The following is a 12,972-nucleotide window of genomic DNA, read 5'->3' as shown; positions in this document are numbered from 1 at the left end:
CGAGATACAACTATTTGAAAATCTGGAATCTGAGGGTGCAAAAAAAAAATCGAAATATTGAGAAAATCACTTTTAAAGTTGTCCAAATAAAGTCCATAGCAATGCATATTACTACTAATAATACATTTTTTATATATTTACGGTAGGAAATTTACTAAATATATTCATGGAACATGATATCTACTTAATATCCTAAGGATTTTTGGCATAAAAGAATTTATAATCGACAATACAATGTATTTTTGGCTATTGCCACAAATATACCCGTGCGACTTATGACTGGTTTTGTGCTCCAGGGTCACAAATTATATAGAACATAATAAAATCCAATTAATTTTTTCTCATTAATCATGAGAAAAATGTCAGGTTTTTCAATATAAACATTTTTATTTAACAATTAACTCCTAATATTGTAGGCTCATGCCTTTTCTATTTCACATGTACCTTTTTTATTTTATTTAATTTTTTTAAGAACTAATATTAATAGCACTCCAAAATTATTGCACAGAGTATGTTTCTATCCATTTTCTTCAGATATGATGAACTTTTTATGAACTTTTTATTTACCATTTAAGGTTCTTGTGTTTTATTGTATGATTGAGAATTGCTTGTTTGTGCTTGGTTGCCAGTGTCTGTTTCTGCATCTCCCAGCCCGTCCAGAAGAGGGCAAAACTTGGAAGGATGCACAGTCCAATTGCTCATCCTCTCAGGGATCTCTGGTGTCTATAGAGGATGAAATCGAACAAGGTAAAGATCACGTTCATTTCTGATGACGTTTCAGATGTTGTTTTCTATTGACATTTTTCTCATGGCTTTTATCTTATGGTTGAAGCCTACATCGTCATGCTGCTTCATGGCAGGTCAGCGGGGGTTTGGATCGGTGTACAGGGACGTTTTTCTCCCGAATGGATCAATGGGAAGCCACGCGTCTATGATAACTGGGAGGTATAAAAACTCAGGATTTAATATATTTGAAATGTAACTTGATTTTAACAGTTTTTAAAAGTTTTTTCTATGTGTGTGTCTACAGAAGTATAATTCTAGATCTCCTATGGAACCACATTGTACTTACCTGTCCAACAGTCACATCTTCCGTCTGACAGGGAAATGGCATGATGACATCTGTACTGAGAGCATCTATGGCTTTGTCTGTCAGAAACCGCAAGGTAGGCTCATTTTCACGTAATAGATTCACAATAGTGATTTTTTGTATTATTTTTTATTGATAAATCGGTAGTGGGTATTTAAAGGGTTAGTTCACCCAAAAATGAAAATAATGTAATTTATTACTCGCCGTTCCACACCCGTAAGACCTCTTCGGAATACAAATTAAGATATTTGTGTTGAAATCCGATGGCTCAGTGAGTCCTGCATATCCAGTTATGACATTTCCTCTCTCAAGATCCATTAATGGACTAAAAACATATTTAAATAAGTTCATGTGAGTACAGTGGTTCAATATTAATATTATAAAGCGACGAGAATATTTTTGGTGCGCCTAAAAAACAAAATAACGACTTGTATAGTGATGGCCGATTTCAATGAATCGTTATGATGGAGCGTTATGAATCAGCGTATCGAATCAGCGGTTCGGAGCGCCAAAGTCACGTGATTTCAGCAGTTTGGCGGTTTGACACGCGATCCGAATCATGATTCAACACGCCGATTCATAACGCTACGAAGCTTCATGAAGCAGTGTTTTGAAATCGGCCATCACTATACAAGTCGTTATTTCGTTTTTTGCCGCATTTATTCTCGTCGCTTTATAATATTAATATTGAACCACTGTACTCACATGAACTGATTTAAATATGTTTTTAGTACATTAATGGATCTTGAGAGAGGAAATGTCATTGCTGGCTATGCAGGCCTCACTGAGCCATCGGATTTCAACACAAATATCTTAATTTGTGTTCCGAAGATGAACGGAGGTCTTAGGGGTGTGGAACGGCATTAGGGTGAGTAATAAATTACATTATTTTCATTTTTGGGTGAACTAACCCTTTAAATGCGGATACACATTTAATCTATTTTTACATTTATATTGCATTTGCCGTCTGTCACTAACTTTAAAACACAAGTAATTTAATAACACTGTTAAATGAAATCTTTGGCAAAGCTAAAAAAAAAGGATATCCATTTTTCATACTGTGTATTATATTGTGATGTTTAAATTCACTTGTTGTATTTAAAATGATTGATTTGTTTAGACAAAATAAAAATAAAAATGATTACCCAGGTAACAGGGAATGTTTTCAGAACTTTCCTCCAGTAACGTTAATAGAACGTTTGTTCAAAGTAATCTGGTCTTTAATAATGTTCTCAAAGCATTAGCACAAATCTTTCTAAAACGTTTTAGTTTTAAAAAAATGTTTAAATGTTACTACTTGTTTCAGAATTTTCAGGGGACATTTAAAAGTAATGTTCCCGTAATGTTTGCAAAATGATAAAATTGAACTTTGGTTAACGTTCATATAACCAAAAAAAAACTTACAAAAAAAAAATAGTTTTCTTTAAATGGGCATTTTGAATGTTCAAAGACAATTCTGAAATAATTAATAATGAGTGTTAGCAAAACATTTTTAGAACATATTTTTGTTAGCTGGGTGGTTACTGTTCATAACATGAAAATAATTCTAAGCTTTTTAATATCGGTGCATCCCTCCTTTATCTCAGACACCACCAAGCATCCAACCCAGAAGTATTACACCGCTTCCTCTCTGGATTCATCTGAGTATAAGAACCACAGTTACCGTATCATCCACGGCAACTTGAGCTGGTACGAGGCCCAGAAAGCATGTTTTGATAAGGGGGCGGCGCTTGTGAGCATCACAGACCCATATCAGCAGGCCTATCTCACTGTGCTCATCAACAGACTTGAACACCCACTCTGGATTGGCTTATACAGCACAGATGTAAGGAGGCTTTGAAATCACACTTTGATGAGTTGTGTTGGTGTATTAAACAAGAGCGCCCTCTATCTATAGGATGAAATAGATCATCAGTGGGCCGATGGCAGTGAGGGATCGTTCACTAACTGGGAAATGCCATTTGGAGATGGAGAATGCGGCTCCATAAATGTTAATGGACGCTGGAAATACACTGAATGTGAGATGGTGCTATCAGGAGCGATATGCTACATACCTCCTCCGAGTGAGTCCATTCCTCTCCGTCTTTCGGTAGAATTTTTTCAGTTTGTAAATTCTTGAAATCTGACTGATATCATTGTTTGTCCTCGACAGAAAGCATGGCTTTCTCCTATGAAGTGGTATGTCCTGAACAGTGGCTGAAGTTTCGCGGGAGCTGCTATTATTTTAAAAGTTTTGTAACAAAGATGACCCTGGAGGAAGCGAGAATTCACTGTAAAATAAATGGTACAGCATTTTAAAATAGTTTAGATCAAGAGCTCCACCTAGGGGTGGCTATGATCAACTTTGGTTGCATTTTCATGGCTTAGCAAGGCTTCTTTTTTTTGTCAGGAAATTCTTCAGAACTTCTGACAGTTCAAGATGATGAGGAGAGCCGGTTCGTCATTAATGAGTTGGGCCGTTATTACAAGGGGCCTCGGAAATTTTGGCTTGGAATTTTCTACAACACTGACAGTAAGAGATGTGATGTTACATTTTGAGCTCTCTCTATATATATATACAGTCAAGCCCGAAATTATTCATACCCTTGGTAAATATGACCAAAGAAGGCAATAAATCTGCGTTGTTAATCCTTTTGACCTTTTGTTTTAAAAAATTCTAAAATTCTAACCTTTCATTGGAGAATAAGAAATTTAAATGGGGGAAAATCTGTTTTTCTCTAATACACATTGCTCACAATTAATCATACCCTTTTATTCAATACTTTTTCAAACCTCTTTTTGCCAAGATAACAGCTCTTGAGTCTTCTTCTACATTTACATTTATGCATTTGACAGATGCTTTTATCCAAAGCGACTTACAGTGCCCTTATTACAGGGACAATCCCTCTGGAGCAACATGGAGTAAAGTGCCTTGCTCAAGGACACACTGGTGGTGACCACTGGGATCGAACCAGCAACCTTCTGCATATCAGTTCCATGGTTTAACCCACTGGACCACCATCTCTTCTTCTATAATGCTTGATGAGTTTGGAGAACACCTGGCAAGAGATCAGAGACCATTCCTCCATACAGAACCTCTCCAGATCCTTCAGATTCCCAGATCCATGTTGGTGCTTCTTCTCTTCAGTTCACCCCACTCATCTTATATAGTGTTAAGGTCAGGGACTGGGATGGCCATGGCCATGGCAGAAACTTGGTTTTGTACTCAGTGACGCATTTTAGTGTTGATTTTGATGTTTGTTTTGGATCACTGTCTTGTTGGAAGATCCAACCTTGGCCCATTATAAGATTTCTAGCTGGGACAGTCAGGTTTAAATTTTTTATCTTTTGGTATTTGCTAGAATGATACCATGTATCTGAACAAAATGTCCAGGATCTGTAGAAGAAAGATAGGCCCACAACATTAAAGATACAGCAGATTATTTCATTTTACACGTGTACCAAACCCATCTTGAGTGTTTGCTGACAAAACGTTTTTTTCCATCTGACCACAGAACCAGGTCCCGTCTGAAGTTCCAGTAGTGTCAGTTACTTTTCAAACGTTCTGTGGTCAGATGGAGAGAAAAAAAAGAAGAAGCTTATTGTGATCAAACACTCAAGATGGGTTTGGTGCACACAGGGATAAAAAAGTACCCCATGTGTAAAATGAAATACTCTGCTGTATCTTTAATGTTGTGGGCCTATCTTTCTATCATGGAATCTAGCAAATACCAACAGATAAAAAATTTAAACCCGACTGTCCCAGCTAGAAATCTTATAATGGGCCAAGGTTGGATCTTCCAACAGGACAGTGATCCTAAACAAACATCAAAATCAACACAAAAATGTGTCACTGAGCACAAAACCAAGTTTCTGCCATGGCCATCCCAGTCCCAATGGGATGAACTGAAAAGAAGAAGCACCAACATGGATCTGGGAATCTGAAGGATCTGGAGAGATTCTGTATGGAGGAATGGTCTCTGATCTCTTGCCATGTGTTCTCCAAACTCATCAGGCATTATAGAAGAAGACTCAGAGCTGTTATCTTGGCAAAAAGAGGTTGCAAAAAGTATTGAATAATAGGGTATGATTAATTGTGAGCAATGTGTATTAGAGAAAAACAATTATTTCTTAATAATATTTTCCCCCAATTTAAAATTCTTATTCTCCATTGAAAGGTTAGAATTTTATACATTTTTAAAACAAAAGATCAAAAGGATTAACAACGCAGATTAATTTTTACAGCCTTCTTTAGTCATATTTACCAAGGGTATGAATGGGGACTGTATATAGATAGATAGATAGATAGATAGATAGATAGATAGATAGATAGATAGATAGATAGATAGATAGATAGATAGATAGATAGATAGATAGATAGATAGATAGATAGATAGATAGATAGATAGATAGATAGATAGATAGATAGATAGATAGATAGATAGATAGATAGATAGATAGATAGATCAATTCATATTTATATCATAATATATAAATGAAAAAAAAATATATATAATGTGTTTAGAATTTTTATATTTATTATAGTTATATAAAATTATGTGTAAAATTATTATGCATAAAGGTATACAATTATTTTTATATAAAAATAAAATATATAAAAATAAATATCAATGTGTGTGTATATGTATATACACTACAAAAGTCATTTGAATTTGAATTTATATTATTTTGTATTTATTTAAATCTTTCTATGAAAATGCCTTATTGTATTGAGATGTATTTTTATATATATATAATTTTTTTATATACACATTATTTTATCTGGAATTTATATTGTTATATTTAAAGTGCTCCTATTATGCTATTTTAAAAGTTCCTAATTTTGTTTTTGAGGTCTCCTAAAGTAGGTTTAAATACAGAGATCAAAAAACACATTTTCTCATAATATACTGTACATTGCTGCATCACCTCATTTCTTACGATGTCTAAAATTGTTCAATAAATGATTCACTCTCTACACCCCTCCTTTCCGAGAGCCTAATCTGCTCTGATTGGTCAGATGACCCAGTCTGTTGTGATTTGATCAACCGCTTTTGCCCCTTATCATATCTGAATTTCAGTTCTGGAGGCTTCCTCAGCACATGTATACACAGTGATTCGAAAAGTAGTGATGCCGTCGGTTGTTCCAAATCACTTCGAGCATGAGACCTTTGAAAGTGCATGCAAAGTGACCGCGCGAACCAAAGTGCAACATGAACCAAACACTTCCTGGCCTCAGCTAGAACTACCGTGGTTGAGAGCAGGACAAAGTAGATGTTGTTCACAGGCAGCCACTGAAGACCATAGGCTGGCATTATGCAAATGTGTTACAAACATATGCTAGCTTGTGCTGGAAGTTAGACTGGAATTACTGTTGACTTGTTTCAGGCATTTCAGAATCGGTCTTCAGTAACTCCATTTAGCGTTCACTTTGATCTTTTGAAACTTTGCAGACCCTTTACATTCACAAACACTACATGAAAGGTAATATCTGACCAAACATAATAGGGGCAATTTAAAGTTTTATGCAAAATGTTATATTTACTGAAAGTTTTATCTGAAAAATGAAATCATCCTTATGTAACCAAAATGCTTATTTTAGAGAACGCTTTTACTCGGCTGGATGGCTCGCCGCTCCAGAACACTTACTGGCGCTCCAAAGCTCCAGATCCCAGTGTCCTGAGGGCTGGTCTATGTGTGACCATGCGGATATCGGATGCTGTGTGGCATTTAGACAACTGCACTGACACACAGGGCTTCATCTGCAAAACCTCATCAGGTAAAAGGCATGACCTCTGACCTAATAATAACCACCACAAACTACCAGCAGAGGCCCAGCACAGTCATTGTTACTGCAGAAACAGAACAAGAAATGACTATTGGCCTTAGAGGGGCAACATTTGTGGTTGCGGTGCTGTATTTTTTGTGCACTGACACATAAGTTGCAAACAAAGTATCTGTTAATAGTCATGTCTTATGACTTACTTTCTTCTGTGCAACACTGTGGTTTTGAGAGCCAGAGCTGAGAGCGTTTTTATTTTATTTTTTATTAATGCTTCTGCTGTGTAATTGGTCAGATTTTAATTCAGATGTTTTACTTTGCATCACAGGAGCCACAGGAGCCAAAGAGGTAGAAGTGGAGCCATTGAAAGGTTAGAATAATCTTTTTTGCGCAATCATATTTTTGAGGAAGTGACAACTCTGTATATTCTGCAATACTGCCGGCTCTGTTTTGACACGATAACTACCTCAAAATTGAGTATAAATACTTTATAATTTGTCTCCAGTGTCTGTTTCTCAGTCAGGCATCATATGAAAACTGATAAGAAAACATGTTATAAACTATGAAGCATTTTAAGGGCTTGTTGTGTGTCATTTCCTTTCAGGTCTGCACCATGGTGTGATCTCAGTGGCTGCTTTGGTGGCCATTGTGTTGTTTGGTGTGATGATCGGATCATTGTGGCTCCTTTACAAGAGAAACTCTCTGTGCATCCAGAGGCTTCCGACATTTGGCAGCGCATATTACAGACAGACAAACTCCCAAGCCAGTGAACAAGATGAAAATGTTTTACTCACAGACCTAGAGACACAAGGACGGGACTAGTATGTGAGTGTATGTGCAGTGTGTGTTCTGTGTGAGAGTGTGTTAGTTCAGTCAGGGAGACTGCAGTGGGAATATGATGAAGATAGTCGAGTTGTCTGTCCGTACTGTAGCTACGGGAAGATATTGTGCACACACAGGCGAATCCCACTACAGTCCATTTGAAATCAGTATGAAAGGGATATACTTTATGAAGCGGGAAATGGGGCTTTTTACACTTTGTCTCATATTCAGGACAACAACAGAATTCCTCTAGAATGTAAAAGTTAAAATGGCCAAATGGGCTTGTTGGTTGAGTGTGCTTTGATATTGTTAAGGTGTTACGGCCTGTTTGCATCAACACAAATGTTCAGCATGAAAATTCACATGCGATATGTCTGTTCAGACATAAAAACCGTCAGACGGACTGAATTGCACTTTCACTCTCTGAAAGTAAGTGGCGCTTAAAGGAAAGCAGAAATCCGTGGCCTAATGGTTAAAGAGTCAGACTGGTACAATCTAAAAAATGCTGGGTTAAAAACAACCCAAGTGGGGTTGAAAATGGACAAACCCAGTGATTGGATTGTTTTAACCCGGTGGTTGGGTTAAATATTTGCCCAATGTGCTGAGCAGTTTTATTTAACCCAACTGTTGTTTAAAAATCACTATATGGCTGGCTTAAAATGAACCCAAAATAGGTTGGAAATAAAAAAATCTGACACATAATTACTAGAGGCAACAATAATAATCTAAAGGTGAACATTTATTTAAAAGCAATTTAATAAATGTGTATTGTTTAATTATTATGCATTAAACGTATCAATAAACGTTAATTTCCAACATATTTTGGGTTCATTTTAAGCGAGCAATATAGTAATTTTTAAACAATAGTTGAGTTAAATAAAACTACCCAGCAGGTTGAGGGAACATTTAACCCAACTGCTGGGTTAAGACAAAACAAATGCTGGGTTTGTCTATTCTTAACCTAGTCTCAGCCTCAGACGTCATGCCCACGGACCGTTGGCTGAACGTCTGATACATATGACACACTTATATGGAAACACTTCAGGTTTTTCAAAGTCAACATCTGATTGGTTGACTTCTACAGGATGTCCGAGAGACGTTTGTGTTGCGTTCTTTAACGGTCTGCCTGGAAGCAAATGCCGTGACGCCAAACTCCCTGGAGGAAGAAGAACGACATTGTGTTTACAACTGTGACAATGAGCGCTTACCATGATCAACTAAACGCTGGATTTTCAAAAGTATATGAAGTTCGTAGCTCCATTGTTGCAGTAAACTTGCACAATGTTCTTGAATTAATCACTTGTAGATGCACGCCGGTCTGTTATTGCAGGGACATCGACTTTACATTTTCACGCCCATAAACATGACGCCCCTACTTGGGCTGTTTTTAACCCAGCTTTTTTTAGAGTGTAACCCGAAGATTGGGGGTTCGATTCTCAATAACAGCAGGAACCCCCAATCGCTCCTCGGGCGCCACAGCAAAAATGGCTGCCCACATCTCCAGGTGTGTGTGTCCATGGTTTGCAGTGTGTGTGTGTATGTGTGTGTGTGTTCACATACTCCTAATGTGTGTGCACTAACTTGGATGGGTTAAATGCAGAGGACAAATTCGGAGTATAAGTTACCATACCTGGCCTTCCACTGTCACATCACTTTCACTTAAATACCACAAGGTGTCTAAGAAAACAAGTCGTCAATTTCTAGAATAGTCATTTATCACCAGAAATGACATCAAAAGTGGAAAACCAACCGCAACTTTAAGATGCCATCTTTATTTTTTAGCTTAACTGTCACTGAATAGAACACAGGATGTCACAGGATTGTGGGATAGTGAAGGATGCATTTATGCTGCCTTCAAAAATCGATCAGATGAAGGTATCTCAAGAGACAGGACAAGAAGCTAGCATTGTATTCGGACGTGTCTTGATGCCTTCCTATCTAAGAATGCATCCTCTAAAGGCAGCATTTTTAAGCTTCCAGGCGCAAACGGTGGACCCTATTTTAACGATCTAAGCGCATGGTCTGAAGCGCATGCCGCAGGTGCACTTAAAGGGTTAGTTCACCCAAAAATGAAAATTCTGTCATTAATTACTCACCCTTATGTCGTTCGACACCCGTAAGACCTCCGTTCATATTCGGAACACAAATGAAGATATTTTAGTTGAAAGCTGATGGCTCAGAAAGGCTTCAGACAGGCCTCCATTGGCATTCAGTACATTGACACTTCCAAGACCCATAAAAGGCACTTAAAACGTCGTTACAAAGTCTATCTCACCACAGTGGCTCTACAATAATCTTACAATGCGACGACAATAGTTTTTGTGCGGGAAAAAAAATCAAAATAACACCTTTTTCCAACTTGTTCTCGACTTCCGTGTATGCCTCCACGACGCATGCGCGAGAATATGACGCAGATCCGGCGTTCGGACATATGACCCAGAAGCGATTTGTTTACGAGCAGAGGAAGACATGCGTGTCTAAGCTGTTGGATTCTACATTGATCGTGCTTTAGGTCTCGGCGTAGTGCTCAAAATGGGGCTTAAGTGTGTATTTCATGGATTCCCGAACACCGGCGCTACGTCATATTCTCGCGCATGCGTCGTGGAGGCATACACGGAAGTCGAGAACAAGTTGGAAAAAGGTGTTATTTTGATTTTTTTTTGCGCACAAAAACTATTGTCGTCGCATTGTAAGATTATTGTAGAGCCACTGTGGTGAGATAGACTTTTTAAGTGCCTTTCATGGATCTTGGAAGTGTCAATGTACTGAATGCCAATGGAGGCCTGTCTGAGCCATCAGCTTTCAACTAAAATATCTTCATTTGTGTTCCGAATATGAACGGAGGTCTTACGGGTGTCCAACGACATGAGGGTGAGTAATTAATGACAGAATTTTCATTTTTGGGTGAACTAACCCTTTAAGGCGTGTTCGAATCCACTTTCCACAACGATGGAAAAAAATGGTCGGTGCACCAGGTGCATGGTCCAAAAGGGTTGTACCTAGTCTCATAATGAGTCATGGGTGTGTTTTGGGCATGACGGGCAATAAACCAATCAGAGTCTTATCTCCCATTCCCTTTAAAAGCCATTTGCACTTGCACCATGACGGATTCGCTATTTACATGGCGGAATGTGCGAGCGGAAAGACTAGAAGCTTCTCCAGAGAGGAATCCTTTTATTTTTAATATTTAAAAATGTTTGTGTGCTGCTGCGCATCCCTGTGTGTGTAATAAGCCGACTGTACACGCGTTGTGCACCCGCCTATAGGTTCACATTACTAACACGCCTTTTAAATAACACAAAAAATACTGCACTATTGACTTCAGACCAGGTTTGTGTTGGTAAATTGCGCAGTCGTTTTCAGTTGCCTCAAATTAGCAACGCGCCAACAATGCTCCTGAACAAACCTCGTTTTCAGACCAGCATGCCCATAGGCGAACAGATGAGAACGAATGCATTTGCTATTTAAACAATGTGGCACTGGACGTGAAAATTATAACTGCGTCTGGCTGAAACTAGCAAAAAACACTTGCGTCGTGCCTGGCATCGCATTGCGCCAGGTCTATGATAGAGTCCTTAGTTTTATGTAACAGCAGTCGCTCAGGGCATGTGACCAAAAAAAGTGAGACTCTTATTGGTTAGCCAGTTCTTCACAGTCCAGTGGAAAAGAGTTTAGAGCCCTTCTAAACAGACAGATTAACTTTCAAAAATGTTTATTGCACAAATTTTGCTTCGAACATTTGTCTTTTTGTGAACAGGCCTTTAAAGTCAGCATGGAATCAAAAAGGTGCACTCAGTATTTTTATCCTCATTAAAATGTTGTACACACAATTAAATAAATAGCTGTAGTATATAAAACAAAAAACAGAAATTACTGGCAGTGTTGCAGGAGGGGAGGAGTCATTCACAATTGACTGCAAACTTTTGTATGGAACAGACACTTTTAATAACGTGTAACATTTTGATGCATTCATCACATTGCGAAAGCAAAAGTGGTTGTGGATGTCATTTCATGTTGACTTTTATGCTTTACTCTCTTGCAACTATTCAACAATGCAACTTTCGAATCTCTGTCCCAGCTAACAAAAAGATGTTCTAAGAACGTTTCGCTAACTTATGAAAATGTTATTTCTAACTTTATTTTAAACGTTTTAAAAACGTTTATGGGAACATTAAGGGAACATTCAATTTTATTTCTGCAAACATTATGGGATACTTTTGTATGTTCTTTATGCGTTCTGAAACAAGTAGTAACATTTTAAAATGTTAAACAAAGGTCCAAGTAAAACATTTCAGAAAAAAAACTTTCCACGAATGAATGCTTTTGTGCTAACGTTTTGAGAACATTATTAAAGACCAGATAACTTTGAACGAACATTCTATTAATGTTACTGGAAGAACGTTTGTTAATAAATTTGAGAGAACCTTGCCAGAACGTTAGCCAAAGTTCTGAGAACATTTCCTGTTTGCTGGTGATCCCCCTACCCAGGACGAACAGATCTTTTGAAGTCTTTTAATAGTTAATCAACAGCAGGAAGCTTGTTTTTACAAGTAGTTTGTCCTAGATAGAACAATAAACTACAATAAAAAAGCATCCACATATTCAAAATAAGCCACTGCACAACAAAGCACAGCAGTGTGGCTATGAATAATTGTTTACCTTGGTGGTTGGTGTTATCAGTATTACAAATCCTTTGATACTCTGAAACTGGTTTGAGCTAAAGTGTGTTTGTTAGGATTACATATTTGTTCTTTATACACTCCTTACCTTGCACAGCTCCCATAGCACCGGAGCCATGTTATGCCCTTCAGATTCTTCTTCTGTCGTTGAAAAACTTGACTATGTTCAAAGTTCAAACCCCTTATCTTCATTTCAGCTGTTTTGCTCCTCTGTGTTTTGCGGATTGTGCTTCTCTGACTTTGCGTTGTCTAACAGAAATTATATTAGTGCCTTATTCATTGACACAAAAATGTGAATGAAGCACACACACTAAATGCTGTATGCTTCGGTTTCAGAAATCCCCTCTGTAATATGCCATGCATATAAAACTGCCTTGGAATTTTGTGTGTGTGTGTGTGTGGTGTTGGACTATATGGCAAGACAATCATGGCTTCATAGTTTTTTTGTGTGTTTTTTTTTTTTTTTTTAATCAACACAGATTTCATATATTTGTAGTAAATTTTGAAGCAGTTATATTCTGATATGTTATTTCTATTCTGAAGTTTTGTGTTACTGTATGACTGTTTGTCTGTTTATATGTGATTGTGTTTAAAAGGTCTTCATCGTGTTATTGCATGTC

The 12,972-nt window shown here is 37.6% G+C and overlaps 1 protein-coding gene across 1 annotated transcript in view; it reads left to right on the top strand.

Moving 5' to 3' along the window:
* The window catches only part of pla2r1 (phospholipase A2 receptor 1), a 35,714-nt gene extending 27,995 nt beyond the window's left edge, over positions 1–7,719 (top strand). Inside the window, exons 21-30 of the mRNA XM_079843837.1 lie at positions 630–747; positions 833–945; positions 1,031–1,166; positions 2,677–2,915; positions 2,988–3,153; positions 3,243–3,374; positions 3,480–3,602; positions 6,672–6,848; positions 7,180–7,221; positions 7,456–7,719. Coding sequence (XP_079699963.1) covers positions 630–747; positions 833–945; positions 1,031–1,166; positions 2,677–2,915; positions 2,988–3,153; positions 3,243–3,374; positions 3,480–3,602; positions 6,672–6,848; positions 7,180–7,221; positions 7,456–7,673 — 1,464 coding nt within the window. The 3' untranslated portion in view covers positions 7,674–7,719. The remainder of the gene's footprint in view (positions 1–629; positions 748–832; positions 946–1,030; positions 1,167–2,676; positions 2,916–2,987; positions 3,154–3,242; positions 3,375–3,479; positions 3,603–6,671; positions 6,849–7,179; positions 7,222–7,455) is intronic.
* The last annotated feature ends 5,253 nt before the right edge of the window (positions 7,720–12,972 follow it).

The sequence above is a fragment of the Gobio gobio genome (assembly GCF_949357685.1).
Source record: "Gobio gobio genome assembly, chromosome: 19".
Classification (NCBI taxonomy): domain Eukaryota; kingdom Metazoa; phylum Chordata; class Actinopteri; order Cypriniformes; family Gobionidae; genus Gobio; species Gobio gobio.
The sequence above is the reverse complement of the archived record's forward strand: the minus strand, read 5'-3'. Positions and strand labels throughout refer to the sequence as shown.